Raw genomic sequence first — 21,189 nt, 5'->3', positions numbered from 1 at the left:
GCCCAGTCAGAAATCCTACGTACTGTGGAAGGGGATAGAGTCCCTGTAGTGCACACAAAAAGTATGCTGGGCAAAACAGTCTGGGTTCTTCCTGCCTCAGGCACAGGCAAACCCATTCGTGAGACTGCTTTTCCTCAAGGACCTGGGTGCACTTGGTGGGTGATGCGGGGGGATGGAGAAATCCGATGTGTGCCTCAAGGGGGTTTGATTTTGGGTGAAAACAGTCAATGAACTGAATGGCACAATGTGAACTGCTATATAATATTGTGTGTCACCTCTGTGTTGTATCAATGATATCAGAGTACGAGCCTCCCAAGTCATGGAAGATGAAGTATGAAACAAGCTGTGTGGCAGTGATGGAATGATGACTGACTCGGTATGCAGCAACCCAACGCCCCTCACACCACCTCTCCCACCCTGAAAGACTGATACAACAGATAGAGCCCAGAGTCATGGACTGGGTGAACTCAATGGACATTTTAATGGACATTTTACAGGGAAGGTCCATGAACTAAGGGAATGATGTCTGTGTGTTATGTTAAAGGATGGGAATGGGAGGGGTGGTGGTTGGTACAGTTGTATTGCATCGTATGGGACCTGGGCATGGTGTAAATGGTATGGAATAAGGGGTGGAGAATGTGCTGGTTTTGGCTGAGAAGGGGTTAATTCTCCTCACTGTGGGGGTCAGCTACCTTTCCAGCTTCCCGCGCTCTGCCGCGTGGCGGGGCGGGGCTGGGAGGGGCGGGGCCGTGGTGGGGACGGCTGACCCCGACTGGCCAATGGCAGGTTCATTCCATACCACATGACACCGTGACCAGTACTTTCAGGGGGGGCAGTTGCGGCTCGGGAGCGGCGCGGCGTCGGGTCGGCGGGCGGCGAGCAGCTGTGTCGTCGTGGGCGGTTTGTTTCGGCGGTTCGTTCCCCCTCTCCCCTCCCTTCCCCCCTCCCCCGGGGCTTTGCGCCTCTCGTTGTTCTCCTTTCCATTGCATTTCTGTTGTTGTTTCTTTTAATTTTAATTATTAAACTGTTCTTATCCCAACCCACGAGCGTTACCCTTCTGATTCTCTCCCCCATCTACCGGTGGGGGAGTGAGTGAGCGACTGTGTGGGGCTGAGCTGCCGGCTAAACCACGACATAAAGCTTGGATTAAAATCTTTCTGTAGCCCTTATACCAGCTACAAACATTCTGAGTCACTGATGCAAAATAAACCCACTAATGTATGGAGGAATCTGGCCCACATATTTAATCTTAATGTTAGCTGCAGACTTCAACAGTGCCTGAGCGATGTGGGGATTTAGACCTTCAGTCAAATCCAGGTTTGTTGGAAGCTGTAGCTGCTGCTACTCTCACTCTTCTAGCTTTTAAAATCAGGTTTATTTGCTCATATGTAGCTACTTGCCTCTTTACCACTTTGGAGTACTCAAAGGCCTCTGGTTCTTGCTCTGGTTTCTGGATAACATGGTTACTGCATAATGTAGCTCTTCACAAGCTGACAGCCTCATGCCAAGTTGGGGATTCAAGAAAACAAATACGCACCTAAAACAACCAGCTCCAGCTTTTCCTGTGTCAGAGCACAGTGCCCACCAAGCCCCTTGTGCCAAGTGCTGTCAGCAAGAGGTCAGTGGGTGAGTGGTCACAGCTGGGGCAGAAGCTTGTGCAGCCCCTGTTAGATGCGTGAGGCAGCTGTGGCGCTGTCAAAAAACCCTGTATAGTCATGCCACTGGAAGGTCTGCTTGTCCATGACTTTCAGCCTCTGGGAAGGAATATTGCCATAGAAAGCCCAACATTCATACTATGTACTAACGTGAGTGATGGAAATGATGAGTGAAAGGTTGAGTGCCAGACCACAGCTTGTAGCATGAGATGCTATGTGCATACCATAGGCAAAAAATTTACAATACACTGTGTTATTGAGAACTGATCCCAGGACGTGTTGCCTGTCTTGGGCTGTGTGACTGCTCATGACCTTGGAGAGAAAGGTTTTCCACTCTGGAAGCTCATGGGGTGCACAGGCATGGGAGATGGTACAAACCTGGTAGAGAAATGCTGGGCTGTGAAACAGCTACTGGACATTTTGAGTTGAGAAACTGCCTGGAACACAGCTGAATTGCCATCCTGGCAGGACTCCCTGTGCCACACACGTGATGCCGAGCAGGAGCAGAGATTCTGGTGCAAAGTGGCTGAGCCCTGAGCTGAACAGCCATGCTGCCTCCTCCACGGCTCTCCCCATCCATGGGGATGCGCTTGAATAACATGCTGGAGCTGGCTGAGCCTAGGAAATAAACGCAGGTCAGAAGATCAAAGGCAGCATCTCACATCCACACTGTGTAGCTAATGTCATTTCCCAAGACAAGACTTCAAGGGAAGCCAGCATGGAGAAATTGGAGAGATAACCAGGAAAAGAAACAAATACTCTTTTTGCTCCTGTTCATGGCATTGTGAAAAATATCAGTGAGGATAGTATCTCTCTCTCTGGTGACCAATGACAGGACCTGAGGGAATGGCAGGAAGATGTGCCAGGGGAGGTTTAGGTTGGATATTAGGAAAAGGTTCTTCACCCATAGCGTGGTGGAGCACTGGAACAGACTCCCCAGGGAGGCAGTAACAGTGCTGTTCTGGTTTCAGCTGGGAGAGTTAAATTTCTTTGTAGTAGCTAGTATGGGACTATGTTTTGGATTTTTGCTGGAAACAGGTGGTGATAATGTGGAGAGGTTTTAGTTGTTGCTAAGTAGCGCTTACACTGGTCAAGGACTTTTTCAGCTCCCCATGCTCTGCTGGGTGCACAAGAAACTGGGAGGGGGCACAGCCAGGACAGCTGACCCCAACTGACCAAAGGGATATTCCATACCATATGACGTCATGCTCCGTATATAAAGCTGGGGGAAGAAGAAGGAAGGGGGGGATGCTTGAAGTGATGGCGTTTGTCTTCCCAAGTAACCGTTATGCGTGATGGAGCCCTGCTTTCCTGGAGATGGCTGAGCACCTGCCTGCCCATGGGAAGGAGTGAATGAATTCCTTGTTTTGCTTTGCTTCTGCGCGCAGCTTTTGCTTTACCGATTAAACAGTCTTCATCTCAAACCATGAGTTGCCTCACTTTTACTCTTCTGATTCTCTCCCCTGTCCCACCAGGGGGGAGTGACAAGCAGCTGAGTGGTGCTTGGCTGCTGACTGGGGCTAAACCACGACAGATGCCAAGCCTGACAGTATTCAGGAAGCATCTGGACAACGCCCTCAGAGACATGGTGTGAATTTTTGGGTTGTCCTGTGCAGGGACAGGAGTTGGACTCGATGATCCTGGTGGGCCCCTTCCAACTCAGGACATTCTGTGACTCTATGATCTGTATCATATTTCATGTTTGCCAAATGTATTTTTAAAATTGCTGAACGATGGAGAATGTACAGGTTCCCCGGGCATCTAGACCAGTCCTTCAGGTCCTGACCAGCCTTTTGCCTCATGGCTAGTCCAGGCAGCCACAGCTGTAATTCAGGCTTATTCTTCTATGTCTCATTGGCAGTGGCCATAAAAAGATTATTTCCTGCAGGTTTTCATGCATTTGAAGGCTGTTATGTCTCACCTCAGTCCCTCTTCTCCTGAGTAGGCAAACCCAGTTCTTTCACCCGTTCCCTGTGAGTGATGTTTTAATACTTGTCATCTTGCTCACAGAGGGTGGGAAAGCGAGAGACTTATCTTTACTTCTCCACAGAAGGAAAAGAAGTGAGAATATATCACCACCAGGTCTCTCTGGAAAGTCACTGGAGTCAAGACAGTGACCAGGGACTGTTGCTTTCTCATGTTCCATTTTAATAGACAGCCAAGTCAGTGTCATGCAAATGGATAGATATCAAAATTGAATAGAGCTAATCAGCATCATGTGGATATACGGACATCAAAGTGACAAGCACCCCAGAAATTTCTGAGCTAGATGAAGGCAGAGAAGTGCAAGACAGAAAGTGAAGCAAAGACTGGGATCATGCAAGGAGGCAGGGTGACAGCCTGGAGGAGAGTGGAGCAGGGAAAAACAGTCTTTCCCTTATCTCTGAGCAATGAGGCAGGGAGCCAAATTGCCTGGCCCGGCACCTCCACTCCTGAATGGGACACTGGGAACTTGAGCTGCGCTGGATCATGTTTCAAAGCACTTTGAGCATGGGAGGAACAGGGTGCACACTTGTGGTTACTAATTCTTGTACAAAGACATGGGGCCAGTGTCCTAAGTCAACAAGGGAGGAATGACAGCCCATGAGATGAGAACCTGCACAGGGCCTTAAGCAATCTTCTGTATTGTCTAGCTTTTGCCATTCATTAGATTTCAAGGTTATTATATTTGATTCTAAAAGAAGGAAAAGAAGGGAAAGGGAAGGGGAAGGGGAAGGGGAAGGGAAAGGGAAGGGAAAAGAAGAAAAGGACAAAAAGACTAAAGAAAGAGAAAAAAAAAGAAAAAAGAAAAAATAAAAAGAAAAAAATGAAAAAGAAAAAAGTAAAAGTGAACACCATTGCATTTGGTGGCATTTTCTGACACCCTCTGGCTTAAATTCACTAATTGACTTCAGCAACAACAGAGGGAAAAAACCAGCCTTTCCTCCTCCCTCTTCTCCCACCTATCACTTCTGTCAAGGCTCCTGATTGACATGGAGTAGGATTTTTGAGGGTATTTTTGTGTTTGCAAAAGATCAGCCCTGGATCTCACTCCTTCTCCTTAAAGCATCCCCTGCCTTTCTGAGGGGGGCTTCTGGGGGCAGGTGATGTCACTGATGCTCTTTTGTAGAAACTGCCTCAAAACTTCTATGAAAAGGCAAAGAAATGTGTTAATAGCTTCTGTTCCCACTTGCAAGGGGGATTTTATCTGACAGATTTAGAAACTTCTTTTTTGAGGAGGGGAAAAAGAACATTATTCAGCTATATTTTGAAAGGGCACCTATTGTCCATTTCAAGATGATGCACACACACAACATCCAGTCCTGGATTATCCAAATACCTGGTGTAGCAGCAGTGTTTTGGGCAACTTTTACCACCAGGCAGCTGGCAAAGAGCCTGATGTAATCAAGAGCCCTGTGCTCTACCTGGAAATGTTCATAGGAACCCAAGACTTACTTTTTTCTCCCTCCTGGCTTGTCATGTGATTTCACAGAGCTGCCAGTGACTGAGAAGCTTTTTCCAACACCTGAAACAGCTTGAGGAGAGTGATACTAGCTTTGCCTCTTTTTTGCCCAGTCTTGCTATTACCCTGAAGACAAGAAGAGAAGTAACATCCAGGACCCCATCAGCCAGTCACAGCTCCTAACCCCACAGGTGGGTCCTGGAGAACTGCTTTACTCGCTGCAGGTTGGTTTGTACCACTATGCAAGACCTCCTGGACCATTACTGGGTGGGTCCAACCATCTCTGCAGGTAAACATGTAGCCTCCCCACCATGTCTTTAATCCAGGGCCCAGCACAGCCTGGCTGCCTAGCCTTGGTGCACACTGATGGGAAAATTGTGAAGTTGTGAGAAAAATCTCAGAAACTTTGTAGGGAAGAGCCAAGTAACATAAGGTCTCTATAGATGGAGGTGGGACTGTTAAGACAGATGTCAGTAGCACTTTGAGGATTTAAGGGGGGAAAAAATCTATTAACATGGAAAGATTAAGGAATCCCAAAGGAAAAAAAAGGAAAAATCAAACCCTCAGAAAACGGCAACTCAGCACCATCAGAGAGCTACGCTGTGGAGCCCTTCGTCTTCTGCTGATGCCTGCCTGGCTAACAAAGATGCCTTGAGGTAATGAGGATACTAATACTTAGTCTGATAGCTTTATTAAATCCTAACTGTCTCTTGTTTTTCTTAATAAATAACTATTTTATACCTTACTTGCAGCATCTCTTTATGCACAGTGAAAGTTGCTCAAAAAGGCCCATAAGTAACACAGGATCCCTTACTCAAGGAAATGAGGTTGGCTTTGAATCCAGCTGTGCTTTCTTAGGTGGGTCCTGTTGGGAGTGCAGCTGCTGTTTGTCCTGGGCTGTTCCTGGGGACCACATTTACAACTTTACCCTATGACCTTCTCTGGCTGTTGTTAGGACACTGTTAAGCATTAGCCAGTCTGCCTCCAAACTGTGCTGTGGAAACACCTGGACGCACTCTGCTTTTCTCCATCAATGTCTTAGCCGGGCACAAATTGGTGGGGCCCTTCACTAAGACAGCGAGAAGCTCTCTAAAGTGGCCTTTATTTTGCCTTTGTTATTTGGCCTTCTGGCCCTAAAATTACTGGCTAGAAAACCCTTCATGGAGCGGTGGACATAATGGCATTTATGAAGGTCCTGGCGCACATTCCTGCTGCGGCGCAGCAGCATGGCATGCACGGAGCGCATGAGCCTGCCGCCTTTCACATGGCTGCGAAATTGCCTCAGGGCATGCATTACCCCTCGCCTTCCCTGTTCATACATTACTGTGAGGGTCCACAGAGGCATGAGATCTGGCATCAGCACATTAGACATGACCTCAGTACAGGAGTTCACAGTGACCACTGGGGATACTTCCAGGACTCGCTTTTATCTATCGCCAGCTTCACCCACTCCCCCTCTTAATAAATGTTTGATCTTCTCACCTCTCCTTTTTTTTCTCCAAATACTTGCCTCTTCCTCCATATGTGTGTAGTTCCCCCCCTTGTCTTAAAACTCTTCCCAGTCTGGAAATGTCACTCATTACTTACAATCACAGGCCCTTCTTTTAAATAGGAGTCCAAAATCTCTCCCTAACAGAGGCACTGAGTTCAGGTGTATGTCCTGACCTTGCTGACATTTACATGGTCCAAATCTTACCTTAGGCTTTGCTGTCAGGAACCCAGGCTGGTAAATCAAGCAATTCAGGTTTAGGAAATTGCAGATTAGTATTTAAAAATATGACATTTAAATACAAATTATCACAAAATGACTGCAGTTTTGGTATGAAGAAAGCAAGCTATAAAATTGATGTATTAAACTCTGTAATTTTCTCTGAATTTTATGTTGAAACTCTGTTTTCAATGATTTATGACGATACTTAATTTCATCATTCAGTATTTTCCAGAAGGTTTAGTATAACCAAAGGAGGCATCTTTTCCCTAGGAGACTGAACAGTTGTTAGAAGAAATAATTGCTTACATACAGCTCTATTCACATTTGGAGAAGTGTTCAAGTTTCTGAAATGATTCAGAATTCAGAGATAGTTCAGATTTATCTATTTTTTTTTCCCCAAAACCTTAAATGCTCTTGGGGTATAATACCCAAAATGTCCAATGTAAAATACAAACCATTATCCTAATGGTTAAGTCATTCAACTGGAGTAAAATACGAAGACAGAGGTGCTGGTACTAAGAAGTAGCATAGCTACCTGTCAAAACAGGAGCCAGACTCCCCACCTGCTCCTTCCCAGCCAAGTACTTTTTACAGCCAAGACCATAGGAAGGTTCTCTGTCTTGGTTTGGTCCTTCTGGTCACTACCTCTTACGCGGCTGTCTGTGTTGCCCCGTGTTCCTCCTCACCCTGTCTGGCAGTCAGAATGCTTATCTAGAAAGTTGGTCACCTCAGGATACGGCGATCATGAAATCCAAGTTACCCCACTATCTGGGTAAGTGCTCTATGCACTAGGCAATCCCGACAAACTTCCTGAATTCTGCCTCTCTCGTGTTTTAAAAGGGAAAGATAAGTAATTTCTCCAAGTCAAGAGAAAATGTTAATGGGGACAGAAAGCTGTTTTTAATAAAAATTTGTATGACACGTATCAGGGAGCTGAAAATTTGTCACCTTATTTCAGTGTATTGTGTTTACGTGGCGAGGTTTTGGTAGCAGTGGGGCTAGAAGCTTCCCCTTTGTGTGATACACCCTATGCCAGCCGGCTCCAAGACAGACCTGCTGCTGGCCAAGGCTGAGCCCATCAGCGACAGTGGTAGCGCCTCTGGGATAACAGATTTAAGAAGGGGGAAAACACCTGCACAACACCAGCAGTTGCAGATGGAGAAGTGAGAGTATGTGAGAGGAACAAGTCTGCAGACACCAAGGTCAGTGAAGAAGGAGGGGAGGAGGTGCTCCAGGTGCCGGAGCAGAGATTCCCCTGCAGTCTGTGGTGAAGACCATGGTGATGCAGGCTGTCCCCTCACAGCCCATGGAGGTTAATGGTGGAGCAGATATCCACCTGCAGTCCATGGGGGACCCCACACTGGAGCAGGTGGATGCCTAAAGTAGGCTGTGACCGCATGGGAAGCCCGTGCTGGAGCAGGCTCCTGGCAGGAGCTGTGCCCCGTAGAGAGAGGAGCCCACACCCTGTGGGGACCCATGCTGGAGCAGCCTGCTCCTGAAGGACAGTGCCCCAGGGAAGGGACCCATGCTGGAGCAGTTCATGAAGAACTGCAGCCCACGGGAACGGCCCCCATGGGAGAAGTTTGCGGAGGACTGTCTCCCATGGGTGGGACCCCATACTGGGGCAGGGAAAGAGAGCAAGGAGGGAGTGGCAGAGACAACATGTGATCAACCAACAGCAACCCCCATTCCCTGTGCCACTCGAGGAAGAGGTGAAGAAAATCAAGAGTGAAGTTGAGCTGGAGAAGAAGGGAGGAGTGGGGGAAAGGCGTTTTATGACTTGGCTTTATCTTTCATTATCCTACTCTGATTTTGATTGGCAATAAATTAATTTCCCCGAGTCGAGTCTGTTTTGCCCATGATGGGAATGGCTGAGTGATCTCTTCCTTGCCCTTATATTTTTCTCCCTGTCCAGTTGAGGAGGGGAGTGATAGAGTGGCTGGGTGGGCACCTGGCATCAAGCTAAGGTCAACCTGCCACATTCAGGAAGAATCTCAGATACACTTCCCCCTGGAGTATGTCTATCCAGCTGGATTGTGTCTCCTTCCTTCCTCTTGTAAGTGCTGGTTGGTTTAAGTCCTACTTTAGAAAGCCTCACCTCTCTGATTTACTACACAGCGAATACAGGCACCAGCAACTTTGGGGTGCCGCAGCGTTGAGTATCCAGGTTTCTCTTCACATCTAGCCCTGTTTCTTTGTGAATAAACAGTCCCAAGAGCAATTTTGGGTTGTAGTAGTCAAATTTATTTCCACTGTAGAAGCACACTTGTTTCAGTAATAAAAAAATAACATTTTCTTTGCAGAATAAAAGTAATCCTGTAGTGGTACAAATATATTTACTTGCACAAGAATCCATGTAAGTCACTCAACATATACTCAGATTTAGTATTCTCATAGTCCTAAGTTTCAGAGTCAAAAAAAGGTAGTTACTTGCAGAAAGATGAAAAATGTGAAGTCTGGCTCAGTTGGGATTTAAACATATATGAAATAATAGAAAGCTTCCCTGTTTTTTATTATTAAATTCATACATTACTTATGAAAAACACTGACAGTCTTCAGCACTGACCATTTCTGTTTGTCAAAATAAAATATACTATATGGTGTCAGCCATAGAAGCCTCTTCTGGCTGCCTCACAGATGTGACCTCAGTGCTGGCCAGGCAGAACTAACATCAAGAGGGGTAGTGTTTAAGCTCAGTGCTCCTTCACCTGTGCTCAGCCTCTGTGTCTCCACTCTCAAGCCTCCCATCACCAGCTAATGTCTTTCAAGGAACAAACCAGGTCTAGCAATTTACTTCAGGGGGTTGTCACAGACTCATCAGACAGCATGCCTGATCAATCAATAAATACATCCCTATGCTACACTAAGACAGGTGCTATGTTCCATATAGCATCATCAATGACCTGGTGAAACCAACAGTCCAGCTTGTAGTAGGTATGGTTGATGTGTAGCTTTATCTAGCACAAATGATTCATGCAAAAGGAAGAATACTATTTTCTGAACTCTCATTCAGTCCAAGCCATGGAACAACAGTGAACGCAACTGCAGTGAATTGAACTTGTACTTCAACTTTTAGATAATTCTTGAACTCTTTTTCCCATTGTGAGGGTGGGGGAAAAAAAGAAAAAGGGGAAATTAAGTTTACTGAATCAATCGCATCATGATTGCGTTATTGCGTTCTAACTTATGTAGTGTGTGGGCTACTGTCAGGACCATGCCCTCACAACATATGTTGATTTATTCTGATCATCCTAACTGTTAGTACAGTGGAAAAAAAAGTACAAGGTTCAGCCTTGATTCTTCTCAATGTGTCTACAAGAGGAGAACACTGAACTAACACAACACAATACTAAAGACAAGAGAACATAACACTTAGTTCTGACACACTGAAAAGCAACTTCACACTTTAGCTCATTTATGTAGGCACGCTGACATATTGAGCACCATTCTTTTTTCTTTTTCAGTTTAACATCAACATTCAAGCCCAAACAGAAGAATGTTAAGCCTCTAGAACAATTTCAGTATTAAGAACTACCTCTATTTTACAAACATCAAAACACTAATGTTGACACTTCAGTTGAGAAATTCACTGCAGGTGACCCTCCCTCTGAATTCGAAGGCGCTCCTTCTCCACTTGCAAGCGTTCCTTCTCAATCTGCAGCTTCTCTGACTCAAACTTTAGGAACTGCAGCCTCTCCTTCTCTAACTGCAAACGTTCTTTTTCAAGTTTTAGCTTTTCAGTTTCTAGATCCAGAGGCTGCATGATGGGTTTTTCCGTTTGGGCGAGGTCATTGTCGAGGGCAGGTTTTTCAGCATGCAGAGTCTCTAGCCTGAGTTTCTCCCATTCAATCTGAAGTCGCTCCTTCTCAATCTGAAGTCTCTCACGCTCCAAGTCAACATGCCGCAAGCGTTCCTTTTCAATTTGCAGGCGCTCCTTCTCCACTTGCAACCTTTCAGCTTCAATGTCTAGTCGCTGCTTCTCCAGCTCCACCTTCTGCTTCTCCAGATTTATAAGCAAGTGAGAATCTTCATAGGCTAGCCTAGCTTGAGCAGAGCTTAGATTTCCAAACTCTTCAATGTGGGGGAAGTCTGGTAGGTCATTTTCCTTTTTCGAATCTGGCAAAACTGACGACAAAATTTCTTCTTCTTCCTCAATAGGAAACTGCAGAGAGGAATGCAATAGACAAGAATTAAATTCCAGCCAGAATAAATTTGTTACACACAACTTGACTGAAAAGAACATATTGGGTTTTTCATCTTAAAAGCTACTTAGAACTGTTTAACTCATATGCTATGAAATAACCATGTTAGATCAAAAGACACTTTTTACCATTACACAGGCAGAGAAACATGCTTTATCTACCAATTAATATCTGTTAATGAAAAACAGAAAATCAGCTTGTCAGTGGACATGCAAGAACATACAGAAAAAGCTGCATTATAAATATTATAGAGCTTTCAGAACCACTGATAGAAAACTGGATCTAAAAAAGCATATGCTGTACTTAAAGACATTTATGTAAGCCACTAGAAATTTGGTGTGACTATTTATCAAAGCAGCTGGATCCATAGGCTACGTGGTATGGAAGCTAACCCAGCCTTCACTAGCTTGAGGATTCCATCTCTGTGAAACATTTAACACTGACATTTTTCACATGCCCCTAACCCTTTGAACTGTATTAAGTGGGTCAGTAAACAGGACTTGTGATAATACAATATTGGTTAACATTTGCTGTAAAGCTATTTATGATGCAGAAGACCAGGTGGTTAGGACCATTGTTCTTGGTGGACTGTGACAACTCGTGCAGAATTATAGGCTTTATGTGCTACAAATTCATAGTACACAAAGGACAATTGTCTCCCACTAAGTATGCTGCAAAAGAAAGACAAACTGAGGAAGATTGGGGTTCAGAAAATCTTAAGACAGTGAGAGCCACTGCCAGTCCTCTCGCATTAGAGCACTGTTCTTCAGCAGTTACCAGACAGTAGTCTCACTACCATTTAACAGCATATGGTGATTTAAATTTTTTTTTCCCCAGCACACATCTCAACTGAGCTAAGACAGGATTTGCTTCTTCCTCATCCACCGCCACCCCACCCCCCCAAAGAAAAGTCCAAACCAAAACTGTTTGAGTACCCCTTTTGAAACTTAGAACGATGCATTTGGAGGTTTGGATGGTTTCATTGTACCTGTACGACTTCACTCTGGCTGGCTGCCTAGCCCAGGACAGTCATGGTACTACTAGGAGTAACCACCTGTCCACAGGATCCACAGCTGCTTGCCAAATTCACACTAAAATTCTGAAAGAGAGGAACGGCTGACTGACTTATTCAAGTAATGTTTTCATCTCCTGCAGGTTCGTTTTAGGAAATGCAAACAGCATTCCATTTCTTTTTATACCTGCAGGTAACATATATTTGCATTTGTTAAAGAGATGCATTTCTCGTCTCTGTTCATCCAGCCAGCCAGCCTAAGTATTAAAATAACCAGTCTTCTTCAACAGCGTATTTTCATTCTGCTGACTGAACTAATTCTTTTCTATGGCACATACAAATTGAAAATATATGTGCAACATATTCAAAGCTGAGGGATATCAATTTAATAATCAACATCCAAGATCTTACACACAATTGCAAGCTGCTAGATTTGAATACCACCTCTCCAAAACATATTTGTTTCTACAGTTTCTTTAATTCACACATTCAGGGAAAACCAGAAACAGATGCTATGAAGAAACACAGCAAAAAGCCTTATGCTGACATGAAACGAAGACCATATTGCATATAGCTAATCATGTCAGTCACTCACTTCAAAATTCTGCGGATCCTCCTCTTCTACTTTGATTTCTGTTAAGGATCCACCGGCTTCTCTGAAGTCAGTAATATTTTGCCATTCAAAACTAGATTCAATTGCAAATCCCATTTTCTCGTCCATGTCTTCATTGAGAGAGTCATCTAAATTGGATGAAGGAAGGTGAAACCCAGCACCTACTACTTTGATGTTTGCATTCAGACGTTTTCTCTTCATGAGTGCTCTCCAGTCAAGGTATCGCCTTTTCACTTCTGTCCCTGTTCTTTGCTCTCCTTCACCTACAGCATTTACACACTCCGCTATTTCCTCCCAGGCTTTCCGTTTCATCTCATTAATTGTTGTATTAAGTTGCTTTGAAAAGAGTACTTCTCTCCTTTTTCTGATTTCCTTAAGGAGAGTTTGAGTTTCCTGAACACTAAAATTGCTTTTTCTTTTTCTTTTTAATTGTTTCATTTTTTCCAGCTTTAACCTAATAATCTCACCACAGTAGACTACAGAGATGATCTGACACTAATCAGTTATTAATACAAATAAAATTTAAAAGCCAATGAAAGCAGAGCTCAGTTCTCGTGAAGTGAATTTTCTCTTCACTTTGTAGTATTTTCCTATTTGTCAGGCTTCCTAAGAGAAAAAGAGCAAACAACATAAATCTCCAAGGTATACACTGTAAATTTTCATGTGATGAACTTGATTCCTAAGTCACCATTTAACGAATGCATACTCTGAACTGACTGCTCATCCCATAGAAGAAAACCATTTTGTTAAACTCTGAATATAAAGTAGCTCTAGGTACCTTCTCTAATCTCATATGAATTATAAGCCCATTAATATATCCATGTCACAAACCATTAAGAATGAACTGATATTTGCATTGTAAAAATATAGCCATTTTCCTTCAACTCTTAGATTTTTGCCAGGCAGGATTTGCTTAAGGCTGAAATTTGACATACACATTTCAGTTTGAATGCTAAATTATTTCCAAAAGAAGCTAAACTTGTTATTTCATTACTTCAAAAACAGGAAATATTTAGGGGACTGAATTTTCTGAGACACATTTTAAATGAGACATCATTTCCAGCCCTCCTCCCCCCCCCAAAAAAAAAGTTTTAGAGGCTCTTCTGACTTAATGACAAAAAAAACCACCACCAACCTGGAACAATTCTGCTGAATGTCAGAAAATTACTAGTTCAAACAAATGTCATGCGTTAGAGATGTTTTAACAGGCAACAGAATTAGGAATAAGTCATTATATGCCCATGGTAAAGCCCTCCTCTATCCTTCTCACACTGCAAAACACCTCATGGTCAGATGTCATGACAGGTTGGAAGCATGTCCAGTCCTCTACCCTCAGCAACAGCTGGCCCTGTGCCTGATGCTGAAGGGAAAGCTAAACCCTGTCATACAGCTGACAGATTGTGCATAACTCTGGACAGAAAGTGGAAAGTTTGAGTGGGAGAAATGGAGGACAATTAATGCAGGGATGAATATATCATAGACCATATTACCAAAAGAAAAAATTGAAAGCAGACATGGAGAATAAAAAAAGGCTCTTGGTCAGACTGCTCAGTAATGGTCCAACTTAGTATTTATTTTGACCTTTCTTTTGTACCACGTTACCTACCACTTTAGGTAGGCTTAAAAGGCTTTAAGCAAAGTAGGCCAACGACTCACTATACAGTACTTAGTTTCAAGCTGTTACATTTGTTCCCTATTAATCTAGTATAGACTTTTTGTCCACCTGAAGCAAATGGCTTGTAGATTATATATTTGATTGCTACTGACTAATGGACTTAATCCTTAAATAACTCCCACCCCCAGCTATACCGGATTCTTAAATTACAAAGGTCTTTTTTCCTCCTGTTATGCTCCTAAACTTGGCTAAAACATACACATCGACATATTACATAAAAACCTCCCTATTTGGGGGATAATGCACACAGTAGTTTAGACATTGTTCTTCATTTCCTATGCGCTATTGACTGTAAATGTGTTTCACTTGCAAAGTTTTCCATATCAAGCAACGTTCTTTCATACCCAACACAAGAATGCTGCCATCAAATATTTTTTAAAACACTGCATTTAGGAAACTGGTTTACTACTTTTCCCCATTAAAATATTGCCCTCACTGCCAATACATTTACTTCTGATGGTTACTAGCTAGCAAATATGCAAAACCAAGTCCCAAGCAGAAATCAACTGCATAAAGCATGAGCGTGTAGCAGCACAGCCCACTCTACGGTGCTGCCATGCAGTTACCCAGCACTTCCAACCCCTCACAGACTCAAGCTGAAAGCTGCATGTTGCTGTTTAAGATGCATGAAACTTCCTGCCCTTCTGAAAATAAAATACTAATTGCTTTTGAGAAAAAGGGAATTATTTAAAAAATAATATAACCTACTGTTTTAATGTAGACCTTTAACTTGACATGACCAGTACTAAAGAAAAACAGAGTGCTGCAGTTTAAAAAGTCAGATTCATAGCACAACACAGCACTGTGTCTGCCTACAATTACACAATTCCTTTCTGAGACCTTTTATCTGATCTTTAAGCATCTTCCTTAACCTTCATTATGATAAGTTTACCATGAACAGACTTGGGCTTTCAAGGAAGCAGCATCATATTTACTTGTCTGGCAGTAAATCAATTTATTTGGTACTTGCTGTGCTTTTGAAACACAAATTACAGCTTTAGTGCTTGTCTATTATTATGGCAACTGAATTTCTTGACCTATGTATCAAATTCTAAGTTTCAAAAGAAATAAAAAACCTTACACAAGATAAAATTTTAAAAAGTGACCAAGCAGGTAAATTTTTCAGAAAAGTTACCTGCATACAGAACGAATTAAAAGCACTTTTAGAAGTTTCACTGCTAATAAGGCAATTTTTCTGGACTGACAAGTATCTAGATTAAGCTGTGATTCCTGGTTTCTGGGGAATGACCAAGTACTCCTGTCTTCACTCTGGCTTTAGAAATACACACATTTGCACTTACCTGTTTTCAGGGTGGGGTGCATGTGTAAAAGATTCAGAGGTATCTGTTTTGAGGTGGTCTTCCAAAAGGTAAAAAGAATTATCTTCTTACATACAACACGAATTTCACAAGAATTATGGTATTTCTGACTTGTCACTACCAAGACACTGAGTCTCTGTTTATAAGGTCACATTTATTTTTACTGAAATCAGTAGGATTTCACATTTGATTTTAAGCATGCACTTAAGTGAACATTCAGGTACTTCGCTAACTATGGAAGAATGGATCAGACTTTCCAAAGTACTGGCCGACTGGATATGTCAAACTTTTGAAAGTAATAGTAGATACTTATTGTCTAAATATCGGACTTTTGCTGAATCACAGCCATTTTCAGCTTAAGATATACACTGGCTAAATCCTTTACTTAGCCCCAGCCAGGATGAACAGGTCCTAGTCATTCCCCAATAACAGGGAACCACAGGATTTGAGAGACTCACATGGCATCTCTATTTACCCTGGCCCTCCCTGAATTTCTCAGAGCTAGCACAGCAGGATAAAGCAGGCACAATTGCAGGAAAACAACAATAAAAAAAGGGTTTTCAAATCAATTTTTCATCCACATTTTCTCCTAAATTAAATCCTACATGAATGCAGAAGACACAGCCAGGTAAGCTTTCACCTTCGCTCCAGAGAAGGTTGAGAGTAACAAATGTCAGGCTACCCTGTGGGTCAGTGTCACTGCTCCTCACGCAGGTGTTATGCATCACCTGCCTGATCTCTCCAGCTGCTCTTCATGAAATGCCTAATCTTGGTTTGGGATTTTACACCATAAGCAAAGCATATAACCTTTAAGAATTGTAATACTAACTTGGAAACTACTGACATTCAATTCCTTTACATAATAAAGTTTTCTTTTAGATTTATTTTTCCTAGAATATGTCTGACACTGGGAAATTCAGGGACTTGCGAAACAGCAGCAAAGCCTACCTATTTTAAAACTCATTACTATTAACTTCCAATTGGTAAGGACATCTTACCTTTTCTCTTTCCTTTTTGAAAGCATATTGCCTCATTAAAGTAATTCACTTCTTGTTAATATAAATGGGTGTTCATGAATTGTCTTAACAGTATATTGACTTCCAGGGTTAGATCAACACCACTGTGGGTCTGTTTACCTTTCTGATATATTAATTAAAAAGCATTATTATCTAAAGCTGATGTTTGGGATATTTGGGTTTCTCACATTGCTAGATTGTCTCCAGGATATTACTTTTTAATGCAGAAAAATGAACTGTTACATGCCTAAAGTATATAATGGACAGAAATAGTACTAAGCTAGGATTTGTACAAATTCTAGAAAAAAACCCTCAAACCTATCACCATTTTGAAAAGCATGATTTACAAAAACATGACATAGAACATGTTTAAGTTTTGCTTTGATATGAAGCCTAAAGCAAGAAATGCATACCTTTGGAAAAATACCTGTAGACAGGCATTACAGTTTTTCTGAAATCAGAACTGTAACTGCTCTACATTTTAGTGTCTTTAGCAGAGGATTCCACAGCAAATAACATTTGCTGAGTGCACCAATTGGGTAGAGTGACAGATCACTCAGAAAATATGTAGACATGAGAGCAAAGGTTAAAAAAAAAAATTTTGGTCAGATCAAGCCACTTACACCACTAGGAAGGTAAGATAAGGCATCTGCAGCAAAAAAAAAATGCCTTCTCAACTATACAACCAAAAGTACTTCTGGTACGTGACCAATGATGGCAGTCACCTGACAAGGAAGAGCTGCACTCTGGTCAAGTGACAGAGAAGTCCCTGGGAAACAACAGAGGACACAGCCCATTACATGACCAGCGACACACCAATCATACAGCATGGTGGTAGCTGCGAATGCAGAAAGCATATATTTACAGTTTGGGTAGAAATGCAAAGTGATGGCTCAAAAAAGAAGAAACAATTCTGATCATACAAGAACAGAAAGATTTCAAGGGTCTTCCATGAAAGACAGCAACATGGGGCTGTGAGTCTGATGCAGCCCTGTCAGGCCAGAAGCAACCTGCAGTCAAGAAGGTCCTCATCGCTGGACTAAAGAAACACAAACTATTTGTCAGTGTTGAAACAAAACAAGTAACACAAAACTAAACTGAACACTCTATAAATACACAGAACACAAATACACTGAATAACTTTTACATACTTAACAACAGAGGAATCCACATTCTGCCTTTTAGTTTCCTTTCCTCACACTTCATTGTGTGAACATGTGCTGGATCAACAAAAAAACAACCAACCAAACAAAAAGAAAACCCCGCAAAACAAGCAAGCAAGCAAACAAATCAATGCATTTAACCAGAATCGAAGGGTTGTTGCTAGCGTCAAACTTGAATTATTCTCTAGAAAAAATAAGGCTTTTATTTAAGTATGATGCCCTGATGGTTTGCCTTTTTCTTTTTTAACCTTTCAGAGCTTATAACTGAAGAAGAAAAGACTTTAAATCAGGAGGACCTACTACCTGTATTTCTTTAAAATAAAATCTTACAGCCTGAGGGTCTTTGCACGACACTAAAGCCTAGGGCTTTCTGGGAAACTTCGTCTGTGATTCATAATGGATGGCTACATTGGCTTGGAACAACTTACTCTTTTGTACTAAGAGAGGCTTTAATGCAGGAGGATCTAGGTGCTGCTGAACACAGGTCACCAAACGGACCGCCCTCCCTGCAAGGAGCTTATGGTTCGAGCATCTGAAAAGGCAAGGACTGAGGGGAACCAACGCCACCTAAAAGGATAATTTAAGGAAACAGAGAGGAGGTGTCGAGGACGGAAAGCAGCCGCGGATTCAGGCTGCCGAACCCGCAGACTCATCTGTCAGAAGTTCCCCATCCCCTGAGCGGGGCCACGGGCGGCAGATTCCCCCGCTCCGAGCTAGGCGCGCATTTCGGAGGGCTGAGGGCTGGCAGAGCCCCGGTCGGAGGCGGCCCCGCCCGCCCCCAGCCGCCGGCCAGCGGGGCCGCGTCCCGCCAGGCGGCGCACGGAGCCTTGCGGGAGGCCGAAGAAGGCAACAAAGGAAGGGGCGGGCCCGGCCGCCTGCCCGAGCCCGGCCAGCCGCGCTGGGCCGTGGGGAGCGGGCGGGCCCGCGGTCTCACCCGCGCCGTGAGCTGGGGCTCCCCCGGAGAGTGACCCATGGGCGGGCCGGCGGGGCCTGTGTCCCTCTGGGGGGAGGATGAGGAGGGCCTCCCCGCGGGGCCGCCAAGGAGGGCAGCGGGCAACCGCCTCACCGCCCTCAGGGGCCGAGGGCGGCAAAGCCCCCACCGCTCTCCCTTCACCCCCACCCTCCAAAGGGGCCGCCAGCGCCCCACGCGTGCCGCAGCCCACGGGGGGAGTGGCGGCCGCAGCCCCGCCCTGGTCCCCCGGGAGCCGCGCGAACTACTCACCCGCGCCCAACTCTCCCCTCCGGGTCACCGGCCCTTTAACAGCCACCGTCCTCCGATTGGGCGAGCTCCGCGCTTGTCAGACGCTCCCGCACGCCCATTGGCGGTCCACGTCCGCCGCGTCTCCCCCGCCCCGCCCCGACGCGCCAGGCGGGCCGGAGTCCCCCCTCAGGCGCTCGGAGTGCGGCAACTCCTCTCCCGCGGGGCGTCCGCCGTGCGCAGCACCCAGTCAGCATTGGCTACAGTCGCTGCTTGTCTTCCCGATGCCTGCCGGTGATTGGTTAGTGGCTGTCAAGGCCCGCATCTCCCCTCAATGAGCTTCCGGCGGTGGGGGGTAGGTGGGGTTGTCTTGCTCCTCCTGCTCCCTAACATTTTTGGGAAGTGGTGCTTACGTGAGATACCGTGTCGTTAATGCCAGTGAATATACGTGCGAAACACTTCACTGGAGCCTTCTGTGCTTGGGCTCCTCCTTTTTGCCTCCTCAGCCACACGTGAAGCGTCTGGTACTTGCTCTTTGTATCACATCCCGTTGCCTCGGCAACGCAACCTTTGTGCAGGCTTGAGGCACTACTTGCAGCGACATAATTTTTTTCTTCTGAAGTTTGCTGCCTCTGTTCTGCCTAATCTGATGCGCGGGTGTGTTATTTTGCGTATTTATTAACAATCACGTGCAGTCCTTTCATGTCCAAGTCTGGGCTGTAATTCAGTATTTGGGCTTAAGCATTTTCACTGGACAGATAGGCTGTGATTATTGTAGCTTCTAGTGATCATAATTGTGATCATGAAACTACAAATCTCCATTAAAATGGTATTTTCCAGTTCCAGTCAACAACAAGTTCCAGTCCAGTGGACCTCCTGAAAATATTTATAGGTACTAAATGGAAAGGCTATGAATTTATCAGCTTGCCTACAGATAGCGATATTTTAGCTGCCATACTTGCCCCCTGTGTACTGAGTATCACAAAAATTTAAAAAGGAAAACAGTAAGGAGTAGGGTAGCAAAACATGGCACGTTGCTGGCAATGTATTATACAGGGATATTTCTTACTGAGGCCTATGCATGAACTAGGCTTCAACTTACATTATTACAAGTATTTTGTTGGTGCTTAGAAATAAGATGCAAGTGTGCCCTAAAGGTCTTGCAAACTAGCTCAAACTAGATTCAGGTGCAAGTAGGTGGAAAAATTATAGAGAGTGAAAGTCATTAACAGTCTGAACCTCTGCCAGTCTGTGAAATAATCAGTGCTAATTACACCTCATTGAGTATCCTTCTTCTGTTGTGAAGCACAAAACCACTAACTATGATTAGTGTCCATTAGAATAATTTGCATGAGGAAGCAGATGATTTCCTGGGGTAGCTGTGCTCATAATTCTAAATAGTTCTGCTTTCTCCCCCTATTGTTATTCCACTACTATGGAGGCTGTTGATCACAGGTGAAAAATCTTGGTATATGCTAGCTTACTCCAAAAAAAACCCTTGGACCTCCTTCGTTCATGTGAACTGTCTTGAATTTACATGTAAGCTATGTGTAATAATTATGTGTAACTTATGTGTAATTTATGCATTAAATCCAGACTCTGCTTCCTCGCTTTTGATCACAATAAGAAAAGCCCCACTGTACAGTCTGCTTCAGACACAAACTGTGCAAGCCCATAGCGAATTCCCTGGATCTGTAGAACATACATACACAGTTTTTTCCCGATTGTGCACAGGGTTACACAACTACAGCTCTCAAATTTGGTCTGTGAATCCCTTCATTGTTCAATATAAGCTTTTAACATTATGAACGCTGTTGGAATGCTTTGTGCATGTCTCCAAATAGCTTTTGCTAGCTGTGGGCAAAGGCCTTAGAGTTGTTGGAAGTTTAATTTTTATTGCTGTGACTCTATTTTATCTGCACAGAGGTTTGAAGGCCACAGAATTTTAAATTCTGGAAGAATACGAGACAACACAGAGCTCCCTCACTTTGTATTAATGCCATTTCTGCACCCTTTGCACATGGATTTTATACTAAGTAGCTTATATCTCTTTTTATTTAAAGCAAGTAGTATGGAAGCCCATTTCAGTCAGAATAAATACCTAATCATCTGCAATACCGAAACTGTTGGAAAAGCCCCATATATCAATCTGAGTTAGATGGATCCAGTAAAAAAAGACTCCA

The 21,189-nt window shown here is 43.9% G+C and overlaps 1 protein-coding gene across 4 annotated transcripts; it reads right to left on the bottom strand.

Annotated features, from left to right (window-relative positions):
* Positions 1–9,029: 9,029 nt before the first annotated feature.
* Positions 9,030–19,182, bottom strand: MSANTD4 (Myb/SANT DNA binding domain containing 4 with coiled-coils). 4 transcript variants are annotated; one of them, XM_064441283.1, is made up of 4 exons: positions 19,031–19,182; positions 18,237–18,375; positions 12,618–13,241; positions 9,030–10,970 (listed from the first exon to the last, which is right to left on the bottom strand). In XM_064441283.1, the coding sequence occupies exons 3-4, from the start codon at positions 13,071–13,073 to the stop codon at positions 10,395–10,397; spliced, it is 1,032 nt and encodes a 343-aa protein (XP_064297353.1). In that variant the 5' UTR covers positions 13,074–13,241; positions 18,237–18,375; positions 19,031–19,182; the 3' UTR covers positions 9,030–10,394. The 4 variants fall into 4 exon arrangements, with proteins under 4 accessions (XP_064297353.1, XP_064297354.1, XP_064297355.1 ...); XM_064441284.1 differs by lacking the exon at positions 18,237–18,375; XM_064441285.1 differs by lacking the exons at positions 18,237–18,375; positions 19,031–19,182 and adding an exon at positions 17,797–18,217.
* Positions 19,183–21,189: the final 2,007 nt, after the last annotated feature.

The sequence above is a fragment of the Phalacrocorax carbo genome, chromosome 1, assembly GCF_963921805.1.
Source record: "Phalacrocorax carbo chromosome 1, bPhaCar2.1, whole genome shotgun sequence".
NCBI classification, from domain to species: Eukaryota; Metazoa; Chordata; class Aves; order Suliformes; family Phalacrocoracidae; genus Phalacrocorax; species Phalacrocorax carbo.
The sequence above is the reverse complement of the archived record's forward strand: the minus strand, read 5'-3'. Positions and strand labels throughout refer to the sequence as shown.

Bases quoted from the DNA above. Each gene is read 5' to 3' on its own strand.
- MSANTD4 (XM_064441283.1), bottom strand. From the start codon at position 13,073: ATGAAACAATTAAAAAGAAAAAGAAAAAGCAATTTTAGTGTTCAGGAA. The intron at 10,971-12,617 runs GTGAGTGACTGA...TCCTCTCTGCAG, and splicing joins AGGATCCGCAGAATTTTGAA to TTTCCTATTGAGGAAGAAGA.